Source organism: Protobothrops mucrosquamatus, unplaced genomic scaffold (assembly GCF_001527695.2).
Source record: "Protobothrops mucrosquamatus isolate PMUCROS unplaced genomic scaffold, P.Mucros_1.0 scaffold_209, whole genome shotgun sequence".
NCBI lineage: Eukaryota > Metazoa > Chordata > Lepidosauria > Squamata > Viperidae > Protobothrops > Protobothrops mucrosquamatus.
Window position 1 is genome coordinate 518737 of NW_015386285.1, and position 26389 is coordinate 545125.

A 26389-nucleotide genomic window follows, 5' to 3' on the forward strand; every position below is an offset into this window, starting at 1 on the left:
TGTCACGTTGCACTGCCAACATATTTGCTAATGCTTGTGAGTAAATGTATTTGGATCTGATACTCTTAACCCCTTCGCCACGTTCTGCAAAAAATGAAGACAGCTGAATTTCTCTTTAAAAAGCCGAGTCGGAATTCATCCAGCTGGTGACTGCAGCGTTGTTATCCTTCCCAGTGTGAAGCATCATTAACCAGCAGTCTGCATATGGACAGCAGTTGGGATAAGAGAATTACATATTTTATTTCTTGGAAGCTGTGGGTGGAACAAGCCACTTACACCTGTCTTTCATGTATGCTTATACTTTTGTTGAAAAATGAAACTTGTACTGAATGGGGTCTTTACTGCATAATGTAATAAAACTAAAAAAAAAAATCTACCTGTATTAATTAATTCCCTGTATGCCTTTGTTTTTTCTTTCTTTCTGAAACAAGTTTCAAAGTACGAAAGCTTCTCTACGGGATGTCTGTGGAGATTCTCAATCATCCAAGTCATGGTTGTCGCAAAGGTGCTTTTTTCCAAAAGGCAACTGGACATGGTTGGTTGGTTGGTTTGTTTGTTTTTGAAAACTTTTCGCTTCTCATCCAAGAAGCTTCTTTAGTTCTAGTTCTACTAGTTTTAATTCTACGAGAACCGAAGAAGCTTGGATGAGAAGCGAAACGTTTTCAAAGAAAAAAAGCAAGGGTCCAATTTCTTTTTTGGAAAAAAAGCACCTTTGGGATTTCTATACTGGAGATATTAAAAGCACCTTTGGGTGTTGTCTCTGTCCCAATTTGGAATACTCACCCCATCACTTTGACAGGCAGACACGGAAAAGAAATTGGAACTTTAATGTCTTATCACACAGTTTCTACTAAATCCCCAGGTATACACTGGATGCATAGAAACATCTTTCATCTCTGAATTAGTTATTTGCAAAAGACAACCTTTTTCCCCCCTCCGCTGCCTGTTCCAGATTTCACCTTTTTGAAGGTTAATCCTCTGGCGGTGTTTGCTGCTTCAGAGGTGCCGAAGATTGGCAGGTTGTTGGCAAGGTAGAAGAGGAACAGGTGGCTTTGGAATCCTTCAGAAAGTGTTGTTCCTGGAAGATCTGATTTTACACGTTTTGCTCATTTGGAGTTTAAAAAAAAACCCAACACCATTTCCAGTCGGCTATTTTTAATTTTGTATTTGATCACTGTTAATTAAAGATACATTCCCTTCCCCCTTTGGAATGCACAATCACAAAGGAACTTGGGCAAAAGTTGCTATTGTCTCACCCCCCCCTCCCTTTCTTTCCAGTGTAAAGTTTTGCCTACTTGCAGATCAGGACTATAGCCTTTAAAAACACGAAAATACATGAATACACGGGGAAACCTACTTAGCGTCACCTTCCTGTTGTGCTTATGCTTTTAGATCGCATCCTTTTCCTGTTCAGTGCAGGTTCTACTTTAGGGCAATATGCAAAATAGCAAGCTTGCATTGGGGAGCACCTTCCCACTGTTTTTTCCTCTTTTGAGCACTTTTATCTTCCGACTGACATATTGCTGGTAAAGGAAATCACTTCCTCTAAATTAAAGGAGTATTTAATTTGACCCAATTAGGAGAAATGTCGAGTCCATGGTGGTCTCTGAGCTTGGTTGTTTTCCTGCAGAAGTTTCATTGCTCAAACTAGGTAATAATAAGTCAACTTTTGGCTTGCAACAGTCAAAAGCAGGGGTCATCAAACTTGGCCCTTTGATGACTTGTGGACTTCAACTCCCAGAATTCCTCAGCCAGGCACGCTGGCTGAGGAATTCTGGGAGTTGAAGCCCACAAGTCATCAAAGGGCCAAGTTCGAAGAGCCCTGGTCAAAAGCATAGGTTTCTTGACTAAACCTTAATGGGAGTAAAAAGTACTTAGACTGCAAGCTTATTCAAAAGGCAGCATGACAGTTTCCCCTCGTGCCTGCTGGCTGGGGCTTATGGGGGCTGGAGTTCAAGCACCCTTGCAGCCTCCCAGCTTACTTTCCTGAGCCGTTAAAAAAAGGCGTGGTTTTTCTTCCCCGGGGGCGGGGTGGGCCTTGCCTGCCTCCTCCCCCTTCCACGCGCCAACCCGAACGACGGCAGGAAAGAAAAGACGGCGATTGATCCTCCTTCGAACGAGGGACCGCCTCCGAGCGCGCTCCTGTCCAATAGGAAGCGGCGAGGCCCTCGCCCGTGGGTGGGTGGGCGGGTGGAGGGGGGCGTGGCCGCGCGAGGCCAGGGGAGCGACGGGACGACGAGGCGCTGCGGCTGCCGCACAAAATGGCGGAGGGCGATAACCGGAGCACCAACCTGCTGGTGGGTGAGGGCCGAGCGACCGAGGGGGAGGAGGCGGCGGCGGCGAGAAGGGGGCGAGAAAGCGCTGGGGCCGGGCATTAGACGCGCCGAGGAAGCGGCTGCCCGGAGCCGCGAGGCGGTTGCGGGGAAGCAGCGCGTCTGAGGCGGGCGGAAAGGAAGCGCTCGTAGCCTCCTCGGGGCGTCTCTGCCTGAGGCGGGGGGGGGGAACCGGCCTTTCGGACGCCACTCGGCCCTCAGAACGCGTGCAGACGGCGCGGGGGACGGGCCTCACGTCCGCACAGCCCGCGCAACGTGTGAACGCGCAAACCTCCGTGTATGCCGCCGACTTAACGCCTGCCTGCCTGAACATCCCCCCATGCGTGTGTTTCCCGGGGTTTTCGCCTTGCCCCCGGTGATTTCGGCGGCTCGTCTGCACAGGAAGGCCGCGCTCCACCCGATCCATGCCTTTTCCTTTTTTATTTTTTATTTTTTAAGCCGAGGGAGCTGAATCACTCGACGGGGCTGGATTTGCATAATAAGAGGGAAAAGGGTGGCGGGAGTGGGGGAAAGAGAGGAATGACTTTACAAGACAAGACTAGGAGGTTGTGCTCATGTGTTTGCTTAGCTTGTAATTTAACAGAGTTGTGCAAACTGACCCCATCCCCCCCTTAATCTGGTTGATAAGGATGGTGGCTTCCTGCCCTCCAGATAGCCTGGCCTGCGATGGCCGAGCCAGTCTGGAACTTAGAATAGAATATCAGAGTTGGAAGGGACCTTTGGAGGTCATCTAGTCCAACCCTCTGCTCAGGCAGGAAACCCCATACCCTCCTTCTTCTTCTTGTGCCCTATCCGTTATTGGACGTTGGCGATCCTGTTTTTATCAGCCGCCGCACGAAAAAGTGCTGCTGAGTTTTGTCCAAACCAGTCCCTGAGATTTTGAAGCCACGATGTTCTTCTTCTGCCTGGACCTCGTTTGCCTTCCATCTTTCCCTGGAGGATGAAATGGAGCATGCCGTATTTTCCTGGGTGTCGCATCACGTGTCCGAAATATTCTAATTTTCGCTTTTTAATTGTTTTGATGAGTTCCCTTGGCTTTCCCAGGCGGCTGATCACCCCCTCATTTCTGATCTTGTCCGCCCAGCTTATACGTAACAGCCGCCTGTCAATCCACATTTCAAATGCTTCTAGTCTCTTCAGGTGGCCTTCTGTCCGAGACCAGCTCTCTACTCCATAGAGCAGGATAGAAAAAATATAGACCCCCCCCCATACCCAGGGATCTTCAAACTTGGCCCTTTTAGGACTTGTGGTAGCTGAGGGATTCTGGCAGTTGAAGTCCACAAATCATAAAACCCCTGGTCTACACCGAAGAATTTTCTAGAAGAATTGGAAAGTAGAAGGCAAATTTAATCTCTTCTCATGTTCTTGAGCGGTTGAGCCACTTACTGATGCCAACCACAAAGATATTCCGCAAGAAATGTACTTAACACAATGTTAAATTACACTGACTTACCATCTCATTGTTTTATGATTAAGTGGATAGGGCCTCTTTTAAATTGCTTCAGAGGTGCAGATTAAATGATAAGATATGGCCCCTTAATACACAATTACCAGAGAAATACAGGTAGTCCTCAATTTACAACAGGGGTCTTCAAACTTGGCCCTTTTATGACTTGTGGACTTCAACTCCCAGGATTCCTCAGTCAGGCACGCTGGCTGAGGAATTCTGGGAGTTGAAGTCCACAAGTCATAAAAGGACCAAGTTTAAAGACCCCTGCCCTGTACCATTTCAGACAAAGGGCTGTCCAGTCTCTTCTTAAAAACTTCCAGTCTTGGAGCATTCACGGCTTCTGGAGGCAGGTTGTTCCACTGATTAATTGTTCTGACTGTCAGGAAATTCCTCCTTAGTTCTTTAGTTTGCAAGATTGTTTAAACAGCAGAAGGTTGTTTCTCCCTAACACGAGTGGAGGTAGTCCTCCACTTATGACCACAACTGAGCCCAAAATTTCCATTGTCAAGTTAGACAGTTGTTAAGTGAGTTTTGCCCCATTCTGCGACCTTTCTTGCCACAGTTGTTAAGTGAATCACTGCAGTTGTTAAGTTAGCATCACGGTTGTGAAGTGAATCTGGCCTCACCCATTGACTTTGCTTGTCAGAGGGCGCCAAAGGGGATCGCGTGACCCCAGAACGCTGCCATCATAAATAAGAGTCAGTTGCCAAGCCTCCAAATTTTGATCATGAGACCACAGGGAGGCTGCAATGTATAAGTGTAAAAAATGGTCGTAAGTCATTTTTTACATTGCCCTTGTAACTTCAAAGAGTCACTAAATGAATGGCTGTAAGTCGAGGACTACTACTACTTATCCATACATATCGCGACATACATCATCCTGTTTTTATCCCACCTTTTAAATCTAAGGAGGATAGCCACGCACCAGTGTTGTTTTGCTGTTGGCTGTACATCCCACCTTAAATCAAACAAGGCATGGAATATTTCAGAGAGAGATCAAAACTTAAATGATGACATATTTTTCCACTGGAATGCAAATTTGTCCTGATTTACAGAAGACGGAATAACAGAGTTGGAAGGGACCTTGGAGGTCTTCTAGTCCAACCCCTTGCTCAAGCAGGAGACTCTATACCATCTTAGACAAATGGCTGTCCCATTTGTAAGGGGGGTAGACATACCTAATATTCCTGCTGGCTCTTTTCCTTACGACCACCTTCTGCAGGTGGGTTAAGAGAAGGACTGGCCCAAAGTCACCCAGCTGCTTCCAGGTCTCCGATGCATCTAGAACTCACTGTCTCCTGGTTTCTAGCACCTTCACCCCTACACCAAACTGGTTTTATGGGAGTTGTTCTCTCCAACTCTTGAGATAATGCCCAGAAGGCCGGTCTGCCGCATTCCCTGCAACAGGCTGTGGGAGTTGTGACCTCCAACTTTCCTTGGGAATGATGATTGTTAGATTATATTGGTTAGCATGCCCAAGGCAGGCCTAAAATTCACAATCTCCTGGTTTCTAGTTCAGGATGTTTACCATTACACAAAACTGGCCAACTACTTGCCTGTGGGCTACCAATGACTGCTACAGAGCACATACCACTTTCACTTTCTAGTTGTGAAAGCCTGGATGGATACAAGATCACCCAAGGTGCTAGAACCTTGAGGAGGGATCACTTTGACAAATGCAGCATTGGGTAGATTTTCCTTATATGTCTTGCTGCAGATTATATAACACCCACCATATCCCTTTCCTGCAAATGTGATCACAATGTACTTCTTGCTTACTGAACTAATACGTGCCGAGAGCTATTTAAAGAAAAAAAACCCATGAATTTCATTTTGGTGGGTTTTTTTTCTGACATCTCCCTGTGCATCTCCCTCTGTGGTTTCAAGTGATACTTGCTAAGATAGCCATGGTAACAGGAAGAGGAACAAACAGGATGTTTTGTTAAGGGTACCAAAGTTGCTTCAGTGATTTCAGCAAGGGTCAGGGTACACAACATTTAGCTAAACTCAAACCTTTTCTCAGATGTTTTTTTTTCTTCCCCCAAATGGCAAGTCTTCAATTATAGATTATTTCAAATTTAACATCAAGGGGAAAAAAAGCTTGCAGATGTCATTATTTAAAAATGTCTGGCTTATGGAATATACATACCTTTTAATATTTTGCTGCAGGCCGCAGAGACAGCTGGCTTGGAAGAGCAGTTGCAGGGATGGGGTGAGGTGATTCTGGTAACTGACAAGATCCTTCGTTGGGAAAAATCATGGTTTCCAGCGGCCATGCTCTCCGTCGTGTCTATGATCTTTCTGTAAGTGACGACGTCTTAACATTACTTTTCAACAGTTCTTTTAAATAAATTGGGCATGTTTTCAAGACGCTGCAGTGCTATACAAAGCAAAGAGGATTTGTTTATGTAACTAAAAGTAGGCTACTGCAGTAAAAAAAAAGAGCCTTGGGTTGACTTAGGGTGCTGTCTTAATTTTCTTTAAAATAAAGGCCTGCTGGGAAATCAGCAAAGAGCAAAACAAATAATGAGAGGGGGGGGGGCTTCTCTAAAGTTTGTGTTTTAAAGCAAACTTGGTGCTAATGCCGCTTCATAAATTGACAGCACGGTTTTAATTAGGTGTGCAAAACATTTAGTCCTCTTAAGCAGAAGGGCTCTGAAAATAGGTTTACAAATATCAATACCAAGCGGAGTTGTGCAAAATGAGAATCTTCCGGCACCGGAAACAGTCTGGAACTTAGGATTTGGGCCTGTTTATAATGTTCTGTTAGTAGAGCTGTCACTTTCCTAGAAGCGAGACAGTCTCTGCTTATCTTCCTTACTTTCTACAACACCACACTACAGAAAGAAAAAGGATGGGGGAGGGGGGGGAAAAGATGGGCTTATGCACCAGATTGTAAATTTACACCTCCTATTCTTGCTAGTTAATATAGAAAGAGTTGAGGAGGCTTAATGGAATGGCTGCTCTGTGAGATTTGAGGAGATCTCAGCAGAGGTAACACAATCGTCTGTTTTTCTTCACTGAACTGCTTAACACAAGACCTGCTGGTTGAAGACAGCTGATCTCTCAGCAGAATTTATGAAATGAGGTTGCATGACTGATTGCAGATAAGGGAAAGGCTGGTAGTCTTCCCTTAGAACATGTTCAACTACTTAGAAAAAACTGCTGCCCAAAGAGGGGTGGGGGGGGAGCACAATAGGAGCATACAATCTGAATTTGGAAAGAACAGATTGTTTGGGACTAGAAGTAACAGGGTGAAGCTTAAGAGATTAGAATAATTTACTTAAGTACCAGCATTCTAAGAACTCAACAGTGTTACATTGCCTTATTTGGCAACTGTTTGCAGTCACATAGCCCTAGGCTGTACCAGAGCCGTAGTAAAGGTAAAATTAATCACATGGCTGCAGTTACGTCCAGTGTTAAACATTCATATAGCAGTTGGGTCCGAGGGTAGTAGGAAAAACTTTTTTGAACCCGTCTTTTTCACTTAACGGCGGCCTCCCTATCCTAAAGGGATGTTTTCTTTGATGCCAGTGAATTCTGTGTGTGCAAACATGTAGTTGTTTAAGTGTCAAAACAGATTATACCACTTGTCCCTTGTAACATATTTGCTTTTTTTTTTTTTTTAAATTAGAAGCGGGAGCCCTCTAGGTTATTTTTTAAGTGGCTTCATCCTAGAATTCATTTAATTTATAGCAGCGATATTCCCAAACTAATATAGAAATCCTAGCGGGATTTGCAGTTCTGATATTTTAATGTCCGTTTTTATTTTGAGACTTGTTTACGTAGCCTTGTCAATCTCGGTGCAAATAAAAAATAATGGTGATGGATTACAATGCATTTAAGAGAATATCAGGCTATAGAGGATACCAATTGTTACAATTCAGTCCTAGTTTCTTTGACAGGTTGGTAATGAACTTCTGTGTCTTTCAAAGTCAAATAGGTTTTTCCTTTGGCTCAGCTCCCTCTTAATACCTGCTGGGCCCGTTCTCCCATTAGTCAAGTTATGTTTCTGTTGCAGAAACAAGTTGCAAAGTGATATATTTTATCCCCAGATCTGTACTTGCTCCTGTTCCTTTCCCTCTCTCTCCAGTGCACTCGTGTATCAGTTGCGATTTTTAATTAAAGTGCACCATGCATGCTAATCCTTGTATTCCCTCTAGGACGTAGATAGAATTTCACGTATTTAATTACAAGTGCTTGTGGAGAATGTTGGAGGTGTGTTGGTAGAACGTGAATGTTTCTTGTAATTTCGCATGCAGATGATATTGTTGGCCGAGAACCCAACCAACGATTGGCAACAAACACTGGATCAATTCTGATGCAACAAGAAATGCTGCGTTAGTCAAAATCAATCTAAGTTTAAATGAAAATGTAATTAAAAATCAAATTGGTATCCCTCCCATTCGAGGCGCCCAATGGATAAAATTGCTTGAATCTGCTTTCAGCTGAACGTTGCCTTGTACACATCCTCTGAAGTGGAGTAAGGCACAGTGTAACTTGGTTACCTGGAAGGTTTGAGCTTCTGGGTTGTAAGGAAGTGGACAGGGTATTTGGGGTGGTAAGCTAAGTAGTCACCCCTTTGTTTCGATTACTGCCATGTGCTGTACACAGGACTTCCCTTGAAGGCTATTTAGAAGTTGTAGCCGGCCCAGAATGCAACAGGTTAGTTAGGAGCACACCTTAGTATGCTTAGGTAACCTCATGTCTGTAGAAGCTGTACTGAGTGTAATTCAAAAGTGCTGCTGGTTACTCACTGAGTCTTTTGTGGCGCAAGGTTGGGTAACCTGTGGGAGTGCCTTTCTGGATTGGATTGCATACGTTTTGCTTTAATTGTTGAATGACTATCTCAATTCTTTCTTTGTTTCAACAGGTTGATCTACTATGTGGACCCCTCTGTTCTGTCAGGTGTTTCCTGCTTTGTCATGTTGCTTTGTCTGGCTGACTATCTTGTACCTGCTCTCGCTCCTAGAATCTTTGGCTCCAGTAAATGGTATGTTGGAATATTAAATTCCACGAATGGTTCCTATTAAAAAAAACAACCTAGTAAAAAAAATCACTCAAGAAAAGAAATGAGCGCCGATCAACGCTTTTCTCTGTGAACTGTGTTGGTCAGAGAGAAAAAAAATAATTGGGAATAAACAGCCCTCCATGAAAATAATCTACCTACTCCTGACTCTTTCCACTGTTGCTAGCGTGGTCATGGATGGGCAACTTTACAACTTGTGCATTTCAACTCCCAATTCCTGCTGGCTCAGGCATTCTGGGAGTTGAAGTCCATAGGTCGTAAAGTTGTCATCGTTACCCACCCTTGGGTAACTATGGGCTGAGTCAATCTCTTCTGTTTTCTTATTTTGCTTACTTAACAAACAATTCCATGCATCAGAAGCACCCTTGGAACATTTTGAGGTAATGCAGCTTAGGAACCTCCCTATTGCAAATAATTGTTTGCTGACCTGGCAACATAAAACAGGAGGAGGGAGCGAGCACTATGTATGTAAACCCCTTGAGTTCCTGTTACAAAAAGTAGGATTCGAACCAAATAAATATTCAGCGGAAAACTGCCATCTTGAATAAAACTTCAGCTTGCAGTTGATGACCCCTTCCTTCATCCCTATGTGGTCAGTGCAAATGAATGCAGCTTCTATAAAGAAAATTTCAGAGAATATAACTTAGATCTTAAATGTATGGAAAACCTAACAGTCAATAGACAGGGATAATAAGTCTAAGGCAACCTTGGCTCTTTTATGACTCAGGGACTTCAACTCCCAGAATTCCTGAGCCAGCCATGCTGAGGGGAAAGGGAGAGGTTTCCAAGCTGAGCCAGGCTGGCTCAGGAATTCTGGGAGTTGAAGTCCACGAGTCATAAAAGAGCCAAGGTTGCCTACCCCTGGTCTAAGGAGATACTTTATTGGAGTAGGAAAAATGGAAGGGGAATAAATGAATGACGAATGTGTATGCAGGGATGACTTATTTTGTTCAGGAGAGGAAAAATATATCTGTGTTTTGCTTTGAAAATTTTCTCAAAGGACAACTGAACAACAGCAGCGCTTCCACGAAATCTGCAGCAACCTGGTGAAAACACGCCGCAAAATCGTTGGCTGGTGGAAACGCCTTTTCACATTTAAGGAAGAGAAACCTAAAATGGTAATTCATTTGTTTTTCGGAAGACGTTCCAATCCCATAACCTGATTAACTCAGTCTAGATCAGTGGTGGTGAACCTATGGCACGCGTGCCAGAGGCGGCACTCGGAGCCCTCTCTGTGGGCACGCGCACCATGCCCCAGAGATGGCAACCGTCCTCTTCAACCAGCCGCCTGCTAACTCGGCGAGGTCCCACGTGGCCGGATGCATCCTAGCACCCATGTGCTTGCTGGCCTTTGTGTGCAGGGGCCGATGGTGTCAGGCAGCAGCCGCCCCTGCCTCGCCTTGCCCTTTGACATGGCATCCCCGCCCTGCCTGGCCTCACCCTGCAGAACCAGCCTCCTGCCCATCGCCCCACCCACCAGAGACCCCTGGATCTCCCCCAACCCTGCCCAGCCCCCACAGGCGTCCCTCCCCAGGAGCAACATCAAGCTGGCCGTGCCCACCCTGGCCACGCCCACCCATCTGCCATGACTTTAGCCACGCCCACCCGGTGGCCACGCCCACCCGGCGCCCGGCAATACATAAGTGGGTTTGGGGTTGAAGTTTGGGCACTCGGTCTCTAAAAGGTTCGCCATCACTGGTCTAGATGATAGTGTGTGTAGTAAAATCAAAGCCTATGGAGATTCTCAGTTGTCCAGGTCACGATTGTCCCAAAGATGTTTTTTTTAGAAGGCAATTGGACTTTCTTTAGTTTTTTTCTTGAAGACGTTTTGCTTCTTATCCAAGAAGCTTCTTCAGTTCACGAAGCAGGCTGACGGTCTTCAAGGAAAAATAAAGTCCAATTGCCTTTTGAAAAAGCAGCTTTGGGCCAGTAACATCGAAAGCCTTAATTGCTACACCTGATTTGCATTTGTTTAGCCAGCATCCATCTTTATTTAAGTGTACATTTTTAAACGTGGGCTTTTAGAATGTGCACCTACCATCTCATTTAAATTATATTTTGATTTTACTTGCTGGCAATGACTTTACCAGGAGTCCCTGATAGCACTTTTATGCATTTATGCCTTGAGGACAATCAGATTGTCGCGCCTTTGAATCAGTCCGTAAAATAGAATCTTATCCAGAATAAACAAGTGAACTGTTTTGTTTGTTAACGGCCAGGAGGAAATGCCGAACTGAATAGAGCATTTTACAATGCCTTCAGAAGCTGTATTTTATAATGATTACTTGTGTGCTCTCTCTTCCAGTACTTCACAACAATGGTGTGTTTGTTAGCTGTGATCGCTTGGATAGGACAGCAAGTTCATAACCTCTTCCTGACTTATCTTATTGGTAAGCAATAGATAAAGCTGACAGCTTGTGGGGTGGGTGTGGAAATGGTCGTTTTTTTCTCTGCCAGAAAATGGGAATATTTAAATTAGCAAGTGCGGGAAAGAAACTTGGAGCAGAAAAAGACTGATGATAACTTATTTTTATTTTGCTTTTTCAAAGTGTGCTTCGTCTTGTTGTTCCCTGGATTAAACAAACATGGGGTAATTTCCAAATATGCTGGAATGGCAAAAAGGGAGGTCAACAAGCTCCTGAAGCACAAAGAGAAGAAAAATGAATGAAGTGTTGCTTGCTCCCTCACCCAACTATATAACTCTGTTCTGGGAACAATTCAGATGACTTGCTGCGTATTTAATAGTATAGAAGTGCTTATACCAGCCATTGCCTTTTAACTTTCATGTGGGACCCTTTTCTGCTGTACAATTCCCAACCACCTGGTCCCCAAACCACACATTAATACAGTGTGTTAACACAGACTGTCATTCTCCTAGTAAGTGTGATTAGCAATCTTTAGTGTAATAAGGCTGTGGATCAGTAATTATTGGTGATGGTAAGCTGATTTATAATTGTGTGGAGCTATCCTGTGTTAATATTTTTGGTGTAAAAAAAACAGCTAAACTTCTGTACTCTTTCTAAGTGTTTTACGGACACACACTGGACTGACCAGATTTATTTGGCAATATCCTCCAGATTAAATGAATACAATTCGTATTTTAAATTGTGGATTACAGTGATTTGAATAAGCAAGGCTGCTAGAATTGTGCATCCAAGTTAACCCGTCTCCATAATAAACTATATTGCACTGGAACTGTACAGGAAACAGGTTGAGGAAGCGAAATCAGCTTTTTATGTTTAAATTGCTGTAATTTTGATGTCGTGTTCTGATGATTTTAACAAACATGGTCTAAAAAAATGTGTTGAAAATACTTGATGCATCCATCTTGTGAACATGTTTACCTTTGTTTCCTTCTTGCTATTTTGCTTTTATTTTGAATTAAAGCAACTATATCCTATTTGTCTCCAATATGAATTTAAATTTCATAACTTCAAATGAATGAACAGTGTTATTCCCAGTTTGAAACCAGTCTCGAGGAACCTTAATGGTTTTTTAAAATTACCGTTAGGCAATTTTTCCAGCAAAATAAAAGTGGTTAGGAAGCTTAATGCTTTTTATATTATTGCCTTAGAACTGCCTCATTTTAATTAATAAGCCACCAGTATAAATTTTTTACAGTTTTCTATTAAATAAAGGAGCGCATTTTAAAAATCTGCTTTGGGCAAAATTGGTTTGGCTGCATAAGTTGGACCGTGTTTTTCCTTTATTTACCTAGAATTAATACAAATACATCATAGTGACTGGGTGATGATCAACACACAAACTGGCCAAATCAGTCAAAAGTATTATTCCCTCCTGGGCTTAAGCACATCTAAATTATCTTTATTCTTTTTCCCATGGTAAAATTTGCTTTTTCCAGTGACACCAGTGTGTTTGACTGGTAAGTGTGGGATGAGAAAGTGGCACAAGGTAATTATTATCTATATATTGGCAATGCAGATTTTTGGTTGAGAGATTAATTCAATCAATTGTGATAAACTTAAAATTAGTAGAATCTATTTAGTGCTATGCAGAGATTCAGATAAACTAATTCCAATATGATACCAAACTCATGGTGTTTTGTGGCATTAGAATTTATTTTTGGAGAAATTAAACTTGGCCAAGATAGTGCTTCTCCATACCAATTGAAAACTTGTATTTGAAGATGCCAAGTTGGTTCAACATTGTAGGAGTGACTTAAGCTTTTATTAATGCCACCTTTACTTTTAGATAGTGATTAAATATATAAATACTGCGCAATATTCCTATAGTAGGAAAAGCTGTATCTTTTGACAGGTGAATGATACTTTGAGATTTGAACCCTGTCAGGGCGATTTATTTCTCTAAAATATACGCCCTTTCGTTGTAGTAAAAACATGCAATGGCAGAAGCACAAGCAAATGACAAAAAAGTGTTTTGATATTTTGATTCGTCGTTTTTAAGTTTTGTTTTTTTTAAAGCACACACTTTACTGTCACTCCCTTTCTCTTTTTTTTATCATTTTTTTTTTCTAGAAGAGAACCGACTTTTAGCCTGGATTGTAATGCAGTGTTTTAAATGAGCAAAACAATATTGTAAGAGGAAAGACGCTTGCCATGTATAAAAAATAGGACCGGGAAGTTAGGATAAGTTTTGCGTGCTGACCATTTTTTGTCCTTTCCTTTGTGTTAAATGTGTAATATAGATGGATGTTAATGTATACTTAGGAAACTAAAAGTTGAAATAAAAATGTGAACAGAAGAAAAATGTGAGTAATGTTTTATTGAAGGTCTATGCTAGCCCCAGTCCCTAGGTTATTCAATCATTATCCAGAACCCCCCCCCCCCCAGCAAAACATGTCTGCTATTCCTGGGATACTAAGCTGCTGAGATCTTGATGGTTTCATTTTCTTCTCACTTTTTCTTAACTTGCTCTTTACTTGTTGACAAGCTGTTTGCTTGGGGCTCCATTTGCATACCAATGTTGGACCCCAGCTTAGGTCTACAACTGCTAAAGACATCTGTTGATCACTTCCCCTCCGTCTTTGGAAAGATGATTCTACTTTGAACACAACGTGGGGTTAAGCTGATGACGAAAAGATCTATCTGGGTAAAAAATTCTCACCGAAATTTAAAAAAATGAAATATTTCATTGAGGTATCCTCCCAACACTTCTTGGTGCCAATCACCAGCCACTTCAACTTGGGACACGGACCTTGCAGTTCAACACAGTTGGAGGACACCAAGCTGGTCCAGTTCCTCGGGTCAATATCAATAGAACCATTATTTCATGCAACGTTTTAAAAATACGGTTGGACTTTGGAAGCGAAAAACCATCTATTGTCTATAAACTATGGTCTGTGGTGTGGTGGTATCGGGCAAAGTCCACTCAAAGTCTATATCAGGTCTTCAGAGTTGGCTCTTTTGTGACTTGTGGACTTCAACTCCCAGAATTCCTCAGCCAGCGTGCCTGGCTGAGGAATTCTGGGAGTTGAAGTCCACTCTTAAAGTCTATATCAGGTCTTCAAACTTGGCCCTTTTTTTTGACTTGTGGACTTCAACTCCCAGAATTCCTCAGCCAGCGTGCCTGGCTGGGGAATTCTGGGAGTTGAAGTCCACAAGTCATAAAAGGGCCAAGTTTGAAGACCCCCTGGTCTACTGTTAGCAGCTTTTACAGATTTTACTACAAGATGCAGATCCTTGCTGCATGAACCTTAGAAAAGATTTTCTTCAGCGAACTAAATCTTTACATTTCTCAATAAAGAAACCCCTTAAAATTGCGTAAACCATTGCCATGATCCGGTGTTATCCTAAACTACTTTGTGGGTTGCAGGGCAACCGTGTTGTGCTTTGCAATTCCCTTAACACAGGGGTAGGCAACCTTGGCTCTTTTATGACTCGTGGACTTCAACTCCCAGAATTCCTGAGCCAGCCACGCTGGCTCAGGAATTCTGGGAGTTGAAGTCCACGAGTCATAAAAGAGCCAAGGTTGCCTACCACTGCCTTAACATTCCTTTCTTCCCACCCGGAAAAAAAAAACAAAAAAAAAATCCCCTGGGCTGGAGGCGGAATTGAAAACGAGCTCCTGTTCACCGCAGCCCAAACAAAGATGACCCCTCTTGCCTTTCCATTCTCTATAGTCTCCCAAGCCCATTACCCGACGCATGGGGGAATCCGGAAGGCTGGATCCGGAAGTTCTCTCTGCCTCCGCTCCTTCCTGGTTCTCTTGCCGCCTCGAATTCCCATAATACCCCGCGCGCGCGCGGCCGCCTTCCTTTTTCCGCCATCTTGCTGCCCTGGTGAGTAACGAGACGCTTTGGGTCCCCGCTAAGATCCGTCCCGCATCGCCTCCATCCCGCCTCCTCGGCCCGTTGGAACGCCGGTCCCGGCAAGCCGGGGCTCCGCTCGATTCGCTCGGCTCTTTCGGAGGAAGCCGCGCTCTTCCTGGCCCTGGCGGCGCCGGCCTGAACCCAGCCGGGGGGTGGCGGCGGCGGCGGCGGCGTCTGGTTGGGAGAGGAATGCCTGGGAGTGGAGCTTGGAAGGCAAGCTGGCTTGAGGCAGCGGGACAGGCCTCAGCTGGGAGGAAGGGAGGCCGAGACGGGCTGGCCCGAACTTCAGAGCCCAGTTCCCTCCCCGCTAGGTTAACCACGTGTCGTGTGAACCCAGGACGTGGGTTATTAATGCCCGGGTTAAAGCACGTTGTGGGAACAGGCTGGTGGAGGGCAGTGCAGTGCAAAGCAGCCCCCTCTAAAACCTTGGTTAGGGGCGGGGGGGGCAAGCTGGAAAGGGGCAATCCTGGCTAGAGAAACCCCTCTATAAACTGAGCCAGGAATCTGGGGCGATGCTGCAGCCAAACCTAGGTTTGCCTTGGGGCTGAGACGCCTTGCATCTCTTGCTGGGGCGGGGGGGGGGGGCTGGTTTCCCCCTTTCCCCAAGTTTGTAAAGTGGGCTGTCCCGACTTGTTGCCAAGTGCCCGTCCTGCGTAGCCTTGTCTTCCATGATGGTTGAGGGCAGAATTATGGGCAAAAAACCCTATTTGAAGTCTCAAGTGTTGTTGGGTTTTGTTTTGTTTTTTGCCATTTGTATTGGGGAGCCTTCTGCCTCCCGATGCTGACATTCTTCCGTTTACATCCATGCCACATCCTGCACAGGGATCCATCCTGTGGTTGCTTCAAATGCACTGCTGCACAACACTCCCTGGATTTTCCCAAGCAACATGGTGGTTGTAGTATGGGGACTTGTCGGGACATGCACCTGGGAGAGATATAAGCTTGGGATGGTCTGCTGTGTAGGAAAAAAAAATGTAACCAACTTCCCATGATGTTTTGCTTGGCTTTAAGCTCTTTTGCAGATATTGAAGGGATAAATCCACAGAATAGGGACCAGAACTTGCTCTGGGTTGCAACTTTTGTCCTGAAAAGAAATGAAGCATAATGCACCCTTGTGTACATATGCAAAATAATAACTTTCAAATAATAACTTTCAACATAGACAAAAACTAGTTCATGCCTTTGGATAAGGAGAAAACGTGGTCCTTTCTAAATTCAGTATTTAATGATAATGTTTCAGGAAGATATTACCAGTTTAATCTGCATTTTGGTATCAATTAATTTGTGCCGTTCAGAGCAAGTTTTTGATAATATCTGCCAAGAAAAGGTTCCACACTTCTGTTGTAACTCATCTTGGTTTGCATTTGAAAAGTTTTCTTTGATCTGTACCAAAAAGAGATCACAGAATACTTTGTGAAGTCAAGATCTGAAAGCTTTTTTGTATTCAAACTTAACTATTGCTGAAATAACTGGTTTTGAATAATACTTGTGGACTAGCTCACAAGAGTGAGCCAAATTTAGATTTTATCATCCTGGATTGGTGCAACTTTCCGCAAATAAGTATTCACACTTTGGGTTATTTTTGTGCCATGGCTTTCAAACTTTTTTTTTTTTAAATAGCATTTTATCATTTTTGTTTAGAAATTCTGGGCACAATCCAGCCAAACTTTTTAACTGGAGAAAATAGGTAAACAGTGTTACATTAAAGGCTGTGGAACTTTATCTTTAACTTGGCCTGAATTAATTTAGTGTATAATCAGTACTTTAGATGCTGAACATAAGAAATTTATAGACTATTTTTTAAAAGGAATCAGGTGAAAAAGCAGCTACTTTAAGAGATGATTTGGCTTGATCTGTAACATGCTTTGGATGTTTGCTCTGACAATTGAATTTGAATTTACAAATAATTTATTCAAATAATGCTTTTTTAGTGTAATATTTGCTGAGTTTGGAAGACAGTTTGTTTTGTAGGATAGCTGGGCCTTAGGATGGAAGTTGCAACCCGAACAAGCTTATCATTTATTACCCCCCATTCAACACTATTAAGAACGAAATTACATTTAATGTCTTTACTGAATTCACTACTTTGTTGTATACAACATACTTCTTGGGGATTACACAGTTAGTGCATGTAATTCATTATATTGCTTGTCAGCCTTTGTGTGTTCAAAAGTGGAATTTTAAACAATCTTGTAGCGTTTGGTGTTGCACTGAACATATGTAAGCAACCTATTTAAAACCAATGTTTCTTAAGTTTTTTTTTTCTCTCGGGATCCCTTTTCACTTTTAAACATTATGGAGGACCCCCAAAAAGAGTTTTTGTTGGTATGGGTTGTGTTTATTGATATATGTCATATTAAATATAAAAAAAATGATGCATTTGCTGCCACTATGGCTTCTTAATAGTGGGAGGGGATTTTAATATTGTATTATTTTTCAGTAGAGGCTAGCAAATAATTTTCGATTTATAAAATCTTAAAGAGGGTCTTGGGGGGACCTCAGCGATAGTCAGGCCACCCTGTGTTAAAGCATCCTTTGCAATTCTAGACTCCTGACATGCTCTCAAATGTTTGTGTCGTTTATACAGGCATCATGGTGCGCATGAATGTTCTGGCAGATGCGCTTAAAAGCATCAACAATGCAGAGAAACGTGGAAAGCGTCAAGTTCTCATCAGGCCGTGCTCCAAAGTAATTGTCCGGTTCTTAACTGTGATGATGAAACACGGTAAGTCCCAGGACGTACAAACTCACGTGTAAGTATTTTGGAAAACACTCGGCCTTGCACGCTACCTCGGGCTGTTAGAAACGGTCCAAAAAAAAGCATCAATCTTTGGGTTGGGAAGACCGATTAAAAAAGTTGGGAAGACGGAGCTTGTTAAATGCGTTGTGCCCAATTTTATAACTTTTTCCCCCCTGCCAGTTGCCAAGCATCCGATTTTTGACCATGTAGGGATGCTGCAAGGGTCATGAGGACAAAACTGCCAGTCACTCTTTTTCAGGGCCTGTGTAACTTTGGACAGTTGCTAAATGAGTGGCTGTAGGTCAAGGACTGCCTGTATTGGTATCTGAATGGAGTCTGTGAATTTTATGAGGTCTCAATAAGCAGGGATTTGAACTCTGGGCTTCCTGACCCAATCTGGTATTGGCCTGTATTCTAGTGTGGATCTCACTAACTTAAGGAATGCTACTGTGAAATAACAAATGATTGGGTTTGTTCCATCCCAGAGAGCGCCCGGTGTTTTGGTTCTCGATTTGGATTAAGACGTTGAAAGTAACGGATTGTGTTCTTGAATTCACAGGCTACATAGGTGAATTTGAGATCATTGATGACCACAGAGCTGGGAAAATTGTTGTGAATCTCACAGGCAGGCTTAACAAGGTAAGAATTTAAGCTGGGTTCAAATGAATTTTGGGAAGATGTACATTTTGCCAGTATTTAAATCTGTCTCGCTTGACGGAAAATTGCCACTGTGGAGCACATGTGTCCATTGGATTTGAAGCTTTTTGTCCATGTGCTTTGACCTAAAAGAATGGTGGCTCCATCTTGTCTTCAGATTACACTCTAAAAGACATGACACACAAGGAAGACCGATGGAGAGCAAGGAGAAGGGTGTCCACTCCCATCCTAGCCAGTTCCCTAAAATTAGCAGGGTAAAATTGTGTGGCTTCTTGCCGTTAGCAAAAGACAAGGACAGGTTCATAGCATCAGTCACTAATGTTCCTTAAACAGCCAGGATGGCGGTCTATGCAGATTCTCAATCATCCAGATCATGGTTGTCCCAGAAGCGCTTTTCCAAAAGGCAACTGGACTTTCTTGGCTTTTGAAGAACTGAAGAAGCTTCTTGGATGAGAAGCAAAACGTTTTCAAGAAAGAAAGAAAAAAACAAGAAAGTCCACTTGTCTTTTGGGAAAACAACACTGGGATTGTCAGGATGGAGTAACGCTAAGCAACAGTGTCACAGTCTTTTGCTCTGCTCCAGGTCTTGGAAATCGCTGCTCATGTAGCAGTGCCTATTTTAACAGGCCACGTCAGAAAGCAAATTAAAGCCATCTCTTCACCTGCCATTTTATCAGATTTCTTGACGGCTTGATAAGTCGTCTCCATCCTGGAAGCTTAAGAAGCTTCAGTGGAGGCTTAGATATCTTGAACAGCCCGAAGACTGATGGCGGGATTTTTGCGGGATTATTGAAGTGTTTATGAAACGGACTTCCCAGAAAAAAACCGAAGTGACATGTTTATGGAAAACAGCCTAAGATTGTTAGGAGACAAATCTTTCACAACTTCATCTGTGAATTCTGTATCTCTGAGTCAGACAAGAGAGTGATTACTTTTTCTGGTTTCCTGTAAAGGTCAAATGGAACGGCTCCAGTGATAAATTTTCAGTTCTGTGCTGAATTATTAGAATGATAAATCCGTTTAATCTATACAGGCATTCTTCCTTCTCCCATGCATGAGCAAACATGAATTCTAAATAGTCTTTTATAAATCTTGCTAGAAGCTAGCTCCCCCCCCTTTTTGGGGGGGGGATGTTCTCATAACAGGAAGACTTCTAGATGGCCCTTTTTTTTAAAAAAAATCAGAAATTCATTTTTAGGAAGGTTGAAACAAATAGTGTTGCCCAAACATTGTTCCTCTTCCTGGAGGATTGCTAGTCATTCGTAGTCTCGTCAAACTCAAGTTACTTCCCTCAATTCTACTCATTCAAATTTCATTCTGTTAATTTGTCTCAAAGATCTGGATTATTTCTTACTGGAGTAACTGCCATGTGGCTGTAGCTGTGGATTCTATCCCCCAAATTAGCACTAAGCAAAAGGAAAAGCATAAAACAATGAAACTTTTGAGACAGTCATAACTGTTCATCATTTCCCCTCCTTTTTTTTTTGGGATGGCTTGCTAGAGGAAGAAATTCCATGAAAATCATGCTGCTTCTGTGATCATGAGCTCGTTTTAAACCTAGCACTGAGCTGTTTATTCTTGGCATTGGAACAATTTTATTTGCGTCTTAAGGATCCTGCATTTCATCTTGCAAGTCTTCAGCTTTAGGTTCCGCGGTCCAGAAATGAGGAACCCAAGGGGAAAAGCGAGTTCAGATGCTTTTTAGGCGGTGAGGCCCACTCAGCAAGCTGACTTAGCCCACTGGTGCAAGCAGGATGTTGGGGTCCCATTGCCTGAATGATTGACCAGGATTACAGTATAAAAGTAAAGGTTTCCCTGTCCAGTCCTTTTTGACTTTAGGGCAGGGGTCCCCAACCCCCGCTCTATGGACCAGTACCGGGCCGCGGCATGCCAGCAACCGGTCCACACAAACAAGCAAAGCCCCATCCGCAAGATGCAGGCAGCACACACAACCACGCACTTTCCGGTCCATGGAAAAAGCCTCTCCAAGGAACCGGTCCCTGGTACCCAATAGGTTGGGGACCTCTGCTCTAGGGTGTGGTGCTCATCTTTTTTTCTTGGCCGGGGAGCCAGCATTGTCTGTGGTCCTGTGGCCAGCATGACTATACTCCAAGGCACAGGAATGCTATTGCTTTCCCACCAAAGTGGTACCTATTTATCTGTTTGCATTGGCAGGCTTTCAAACTGCTCAGTTGGCGGGCGCTGGGCCAAGGAACGGGCGCTCAGCCCGTCACGCGGTGCTCGGGCCGCGAACCTGGGCTGTCCGCTTTCTAGCTGTCAAGCTCAGCATCTTTAACTATTGAGCCCACTAGCTTTCCTTGCCCGAGTGATTGACCAGGATTGCAGTGTTGTATGCCTCTGCAGTGTCGAATCACCCTTTGGGCCACATTTGGAGCCAGAGAAAGAGAAGCCTGGGTCGCTGCCCGGCTGCTGAGAGATGCCTTCCTACCTTGGCATGGGCAAGGGAAAGTTAATTGCTTTTCAGGTTTGCCCAGAGCGAGTGAAGTGCAGCTATAATGCCAGTAAAAGGCGGCGTTAACGATTCTCCCTCCTGGCAGACCCAAACACCCCTGCAGTAGCTGTGAGATTCATGGCTGCTGTCTTCTCTGCGTTAAGGATGGTTCTTTTTTGCAGACCGGCTGGCTTGTGGATTTATGAGGCTAAAAGCAGAGTTGTGTGCTAAAGCTAGACACAAAACGAGATTTGTGCGTCGCGGTTTCTTCTGGGTGCCCCAGTGTGTTGGAGAGTTTATTGTGCTTTAAATTCAGCGTCTTTAGGGGCAGCTCTGTAATTTCATATCCCATCATTTTGTAGTGGCTGTATGTGTAGAACGCTGCGAGTTTGTGTTGGTGTTACGGCTGGGCGGTGTCCAGAAAGTTTTTTTCTGCAGTTGCTGGGTGAGAATGAAAGAATCATAGAATTGGAAGGGATTTTTCTACCAGCACAGCAGTTCTCAGATCATTCCAGACAAGTGTCTGTCCAGACTTATTTAGAAAATCTCCAGTTTTCTTCTGAACAACCACAACTCCAGGAGGCAGCACGTTCTGCTCTTAATCTCTCTCGTTAGTCAGGACATTAATTGTTTTTGAGTTTGGATCATGCTAAAGCTTCCACCCGTTGTTTCTTGTCCTATTCTTGAGCGCCACAGCGAATAAATATATTTTTCATTTATCTACTTAATTTTTATAGCTGTCCATCGTAACAGGTGACTCTGGTTAGCGAACAGTATCAAGTAAAAAAACAATGGCGCCCTAAGTACAAAAAATTAAAATACCTAGCCGTTGAGAAAAATGTCACAATCCGCCGGGAATAGAATAGAAACTTTATTGAGCTAGTTGTGTGACCGAATCAAAAATACAAAACTAAGGCAAATAGACACAAGAAGAAGATATAAGAAAACCATAGGAATACGTTCATAGGAAGTTGTCACCCCCTACAGTTAACCCCAGTCTAGTCTAAATATTTTGGAATGGCATTTGAAAGAAAGCATGTGGTCTTAACTAGTGATAACGCAGGTGTGTTCCCTGTAAATAGGATTTGCAAGAATTTGCAGTGCTAATCCAGCCAGGAGACAGGTCGTTTCACACATACTCAGGGTCCCAAGTTTGGGCACGGTCGGAGGGCAAATGTTCCATGGGGTGGGCGTTAGGGATCCACCCTCTGGCATTCCTTAGCCAACAGGACCCAGGGCATGCCTATCTTAGATTAGACAGGTAGAAGCCATTGGGGAAAGCCGGTCCCTCAAGTAACGTGGTCCCAAGTCAGAGAGAGCTTTGCAGGTGACCCCCAGCACCTTGACTTGCACCCTAAAGCAGAATGCAAACCAGTGCTTTTTATGCTGCAGTAGTGTTACATGTGCCAAGTAGCCAGCATCATTGGCTACCTAAATTTGTTCCTTTACATTTATATCCGAAAAAAAATAAAGAACGGAATTACTTTCCAGGATTGCGTTCCCTAATACCCTTTTTCTGTCCCATTGTCTGTTGCATTACCTCTTCACAACTACTACTGGAAGTCTCTGGGTAGGATAGAAGAGGGAAGGCTGTGATGACTTATCCAGAGCTCTGAGGCCAGATAGGACAGTATAACAATTGCCTAAGCCACTATGTGTGCACCAGTATCAAGTGTCCTTCCTTGCTTTCTTCCCGGTCTCCGTTTGGACAGTGCGGTGTGATCAGTCCCAGATTCGATGTCCAGCTGAAAGACTTGGAAAAGTGGCAGAACAACCTGCTGCCTTCACGTCAGTTCGGGTAAGCATGAGTCAAGAGGGAAAAAACTTGCTGAGAAAAAAAAAATGAAATTGCCCAAAGATGGGAAGGTGATCGGCTACTTTGAGCCCGGCCTTTGCTCCTCCTGTCGTCGTTCCTGCTTCTTGTTAGAACTTCGCGGAGAGCAAAAATGGCACTCTGGCTTCTTAAAACGGGTTCACTCTATGCTGTGAACACGTCTTAGGCTAGAAGCTTCCCATTTTAAATTTGAGCTAAGCTCCGTTCAGCTGTTCAGCTCGGCTACTCTGTGCAGCTTTGGGTAGCAGCTTCCCAGTTATTTTACTCTGACATTTGCAAGATGTGGGCTTCACAAATTTAAATACACAATTGGTTTGTAGGGATAGAACGAGCAACAGTTTTTGGCCTAAGGCAGGGGTAGGCAACCTTGGCTCTTTTATAACTCGTGGACTTCAACTCCCAGAATTCTGGGAGTTGGAGTCCACGAGTCATAAAAGAGCCAAGGTTGCCTACCCCTGGCCTAAGGGATTGGCGGTTATTTACTGATATATATATTTTTCATCCCTGTGGAGCTGAAGCTGGTATATCTGGTGATTGGAGTTACAGGGGCAAAATTGAGCTTATGTTGGGGATGAACAAGAGAGCCAGTTTAGTCTAGCACAGTGGTTCTCAACCTGTGGGTCAGGACCCCATTTGGGGTCGATCGACCACTTCACGGGGGTCGCCAAGCAAGGCTGTCCGCCATTTTTCCCCCTTTTCCGGCGGGTGCCTTACCTCCCTTGGGCTGGGCCAGCTGGTGGTCGGCCTGCTCCGTCTCTGCCACTTGCCAGCTACGCCTCGGCCAGCGCAGGGGGCGGAACCGCGCATGCGCAGCGCTCCCGGGCAGGGAAAGTCCTCGACTTACGACCGGTTGGGTAGTCCTCGGCTTACGACCGGTTTAGTCCTCGACTTACGACCGGTTGGGGGTCGCTGCATTAAAAAGGTTGAGAACCACTGGTCTAGCAGTTAAGGCACTTAGGCTAGAAAGAGGGAGACTGTGAGTTCACATTTTTCCTTAGCTGTGGGTGACTTTGGGCCAGTCACCAGGAGACAGTGAGTTCTAGTGCCAGCAAAGGCACGAGAGCATCTGGGTGGCTTTGGGCCAGTTCTTCTCTCTCAGCCCAACCCACCTCACAGGGTGGTGGGATCACGAGGAAGTTTTGTTAGATAAGTTCGCTGCCTTGAATTACTTGTAAAAAATAATAAAGGCAGGGTACAAATGAACAACGTGCAAATAAATTACCTTAAAGCTTATCAGAAGCACTTGCTTTGGCTTTTTTTTTTCTCCTAAAATTGGAGGATTCAATTGCCAAACGAGATTTTGCTGTCCTATTTGGGCATTACAACCGGGGGGCTTTGAGGGGGGGGGGGCTGCAAAATTGGCCCCAGTGAATGTACACAGCCCTGTGGCAGAGCTTTTATTCTTCTAGAGCAGCGGTTCTCAACCTGTGGGTCGCGACCCCATTTGGGGTCGATCGACCATTTCACGGGGGTCGCCAAGCAAGGCTGTCCGCCATTTTTTCCCCTTTTCCGGCGGGTGCCTTACCTTCCTAGAGCTGGGCCAGCTGGTGGTCGGGCTGCTGCGTCTCTGCCGCTTGCCAGCTACACCTCGGCCGGCGCAGGGGGCGAAACCACGCATGTGCGGCGCTCCCGGGCAGGGAAAGTCCTCAACTTACGACCGGTTGGGTAGTCCTCGACTTACGACCGGTTTAGTCCTCGACTTATGACCGGTTTAGTCCTCGACTTATGACCGGTTGGGGTCGCGGCATTAAAAAGGTTGAGAACCACTGTTCTAGAGGATCGGTTCTTCCAAGCCAAGTCATGATTTTGTGCCCCGGAATAAGCCCCAGGCCATCTTTTTCACCAGCCTCTCCATCCTCTCTCACTAGGTACATTGTCCTGACCACGTCAGCCGGCATCATGGATCACGAGGAAGCGAGGCGAAAGCACACAGGAGGGAAAATCCTGGGTTTCTTTTTCTAAACTTGTAAAAAAAAGCAGACAAATTAATAAATTGTTCAAAAGGACTCTTTGCAGCCAGTCTCTTGAAGTGAATCCTTACGGGTCAGTATTCAGCAAGTGCCTAGAATATTTTCCTCTTACATGTGTCACCCTACCTAAAGTAGCCATGTTTTTTTAGATAATAGCAATGACAATACAAGGTGCCGAAGTAAATCCGTGCCTTGGATCTTAGGTACTTTATGCAACTGCTAGTAGGGGTAGTCTTCACCGTGGTGTTTGCAGAAGAGCAATTCTAACACTGAAGTTAAAACCCGCTCTTCTCTCTGCATAATGGTCTGGCCCACCACGGGAAGCCCTAAAGTTAAATGTTCCTCTGTATTCCCATTTTTCCCATGTTTCCTGGCAAAGCTGCTTGCGTTTAATGGTTATTGCAATAATTTTCCCTCCTGGTGAAAAAAAAAATTGACTGTATTTCTTCGTTTTCTATTATTTCAGGTTTTGTTTTTTTCAAGTGAAACTGAAACTTGTGATGGAAAATTTATTTCTAACAGTAGTATATGGATTGACTGACTTTTCTCTATCTTCTACTTTCTTTGGTGATGTATTTGTAATCAAAATGAGAGTGGGTTTTTTTTTCCCTGTGCCATGCCAACTTTTCCGCAGGGGTAGGCAACCTCGGCTCTTTTATGACTGGTGGACTTCAATTCCCAGAATTCCTGAGCCAGTGTGGCTCAGCTTGGAAACCTCTCCCTTTCCCCTCAGCACAGCTGGCTCAGGAATTCTGGGAGTTGCAGTCCACGGATCATAAAAGAGCCAAGGTTGCCTACCCCTGGCATAGACTAAATTTCCTTGCTTTTCATATAACTCGAGCGAAGTTTTTCACAGAACAGGCCTCCCTTATCTCAAGTATCCATCCATGTGTCCAGACTTTTCTATATTGCACTATACAGGTAGTCCTTAACCTACAATCATTCGTTTAGTGATTGTAGTTACAACAATACTGGGGGAAAAAAAGAGATTTATGACGCTCAGGACCGTTGCAGCATCCCCCTGGTCAGGTGATCAAAATTCAGATGCTGGACAACCGGTTCATACTTATGACGGTTGCAACATCCCAGGGTCATGTGATCTGCTTTTATAACTTGACAAGCAATGGGGAAGCCAGATTCACTTCACAACCGTGTTACTACCTTAACAACTGCAGTGATTCACTTAAAAACTGGCAAAAAAGGTCGTAAAACGGAGCAAAACTCACTCAAGACTCTTACTTAGCAACAGAAGTTTTGAGCTCAATTGTAGTTGTACGTTGAGGACTACCTGTATTAAACCCTAGCTCAGTTTTTTTCCATCTTGGCAACTCTTAAGCTATGGGCACTTCAACTCCCAGAATTCCCCTTCCAGCATCTTTATTTTAATCGGCAAGCAAACTGATGTATGAGCGAGAAGAATTTCAATCTCAGCAGAGGGCGCTCTTGGTCTCCAGGAGACTCAGAAATGGTTTTATAGAAACTTAAACTTTTTTCACTTGTTTTCCAAAATCTGGTCATTGCCTGTCCAAGGCTCCAAAACTCAACACAGCAAAAGTGTCAAGAGTCAGATTAGAAGATGCTTTAGGTCTTGTGTTAAATGCTATGCAAACTTAGTCAAGTGTGCAATTTCCAGAA

At 44.0% G+C, this 26389-nt stretch overlaps 2 protein-coding genes across 2 annotated transcripts; both read left to right on the plus strand.

The window, feature by feature from the left end:
* Positions 1-2201: 2201 nt before the first annotated feature.
* ARL6IP1 (ADP ribosylation factor like GTPase 6 interacting protein 1) lies at positions 2202-13505 on the plus strand. The gene is made up of 6 exons (XM_015826432.1): positions 2202-2297; positions 5953-6086; positions 8657-8776; positions 9813-9930; positions 11118-11202; positions 11362-13505. Exons 1-6 carry the CDS (start codon positions 2262-2264, stop codon positions 11478-11480), a joined length of 612 nt encoding a protein of 203 aa, XP_015681918.1. The 5' UTR covers positions 2202-2261; the 3' UTR covers positions 11481-13505.
* A 1531-nt stretch (positions 13506-15036) lies between these two features.
* RPS15A (ribosomal protein S15a) lies at positions 15037-24790 on the plus strand. The gene is made up of 5 exons (XM_015826443.1): positions 15037-15071; positions 17689-17826; positions 18401-18480; positions 22663-22748; positions 24653-24790. Exons 2-5 carry the CDS (start codon positions 17694-17696, stop codon positions 24744-24746), a joined length of 393 nt encoding a protein of 130 aa, XP_015681929.1. The 5' UTR covers positions 15037-15071; positions 17689-17693; the 3' UTR covers positions 24747-24790.
* The last annotated feature ends 1599 nt before the right edge of the window (positions 24791-26389 follow it).

Bases quoted from the DNA above. Each gene is read 5' to 3' on its own strand.
- RPS15A (XM_015826443.1), top strand. From the start codon at position 17,694: ATGGTGCGCATGAATGTTCTGGCAGATGCGCTTAAAAGCATCAACAAT. The intron at 18,481-22,662 runs GTAAGAATTTAA...CCGTTTGGACAG, and splicing joins TCACAGGCAGGCTTAACAAG to TGCGGTGTGATCAGTCCCAG. The intron at 22,749-24,652 runs GTAAGCATGAGT...CTCTCTCACTAG, and splicing joins CTGCCTTCACGTCAGTTCGG to GTACATTGTCCTGACCACGT.
- ARL6IP1 (XM_015826432.1), top strand. From the start codon at position 2,262: ATGGCGGAGGGCGATAACCGGAGCACCAACCTGCTG. The intron at 9,931-11,117 runs GTAATTCATTTG...TCTCTCTTCCAG, and splicing joins AGGAAGAGAAACCTAAAATG to TACTTCACAACAATGGTGTG. The intron at 11,203-11,361 runs GTAAGCAATAGA...GCTTTTTCAAAG, and splicing joins CTTCCTGACTTATCTTATTG to TGTGCTTCGTCTTGTTGTTC.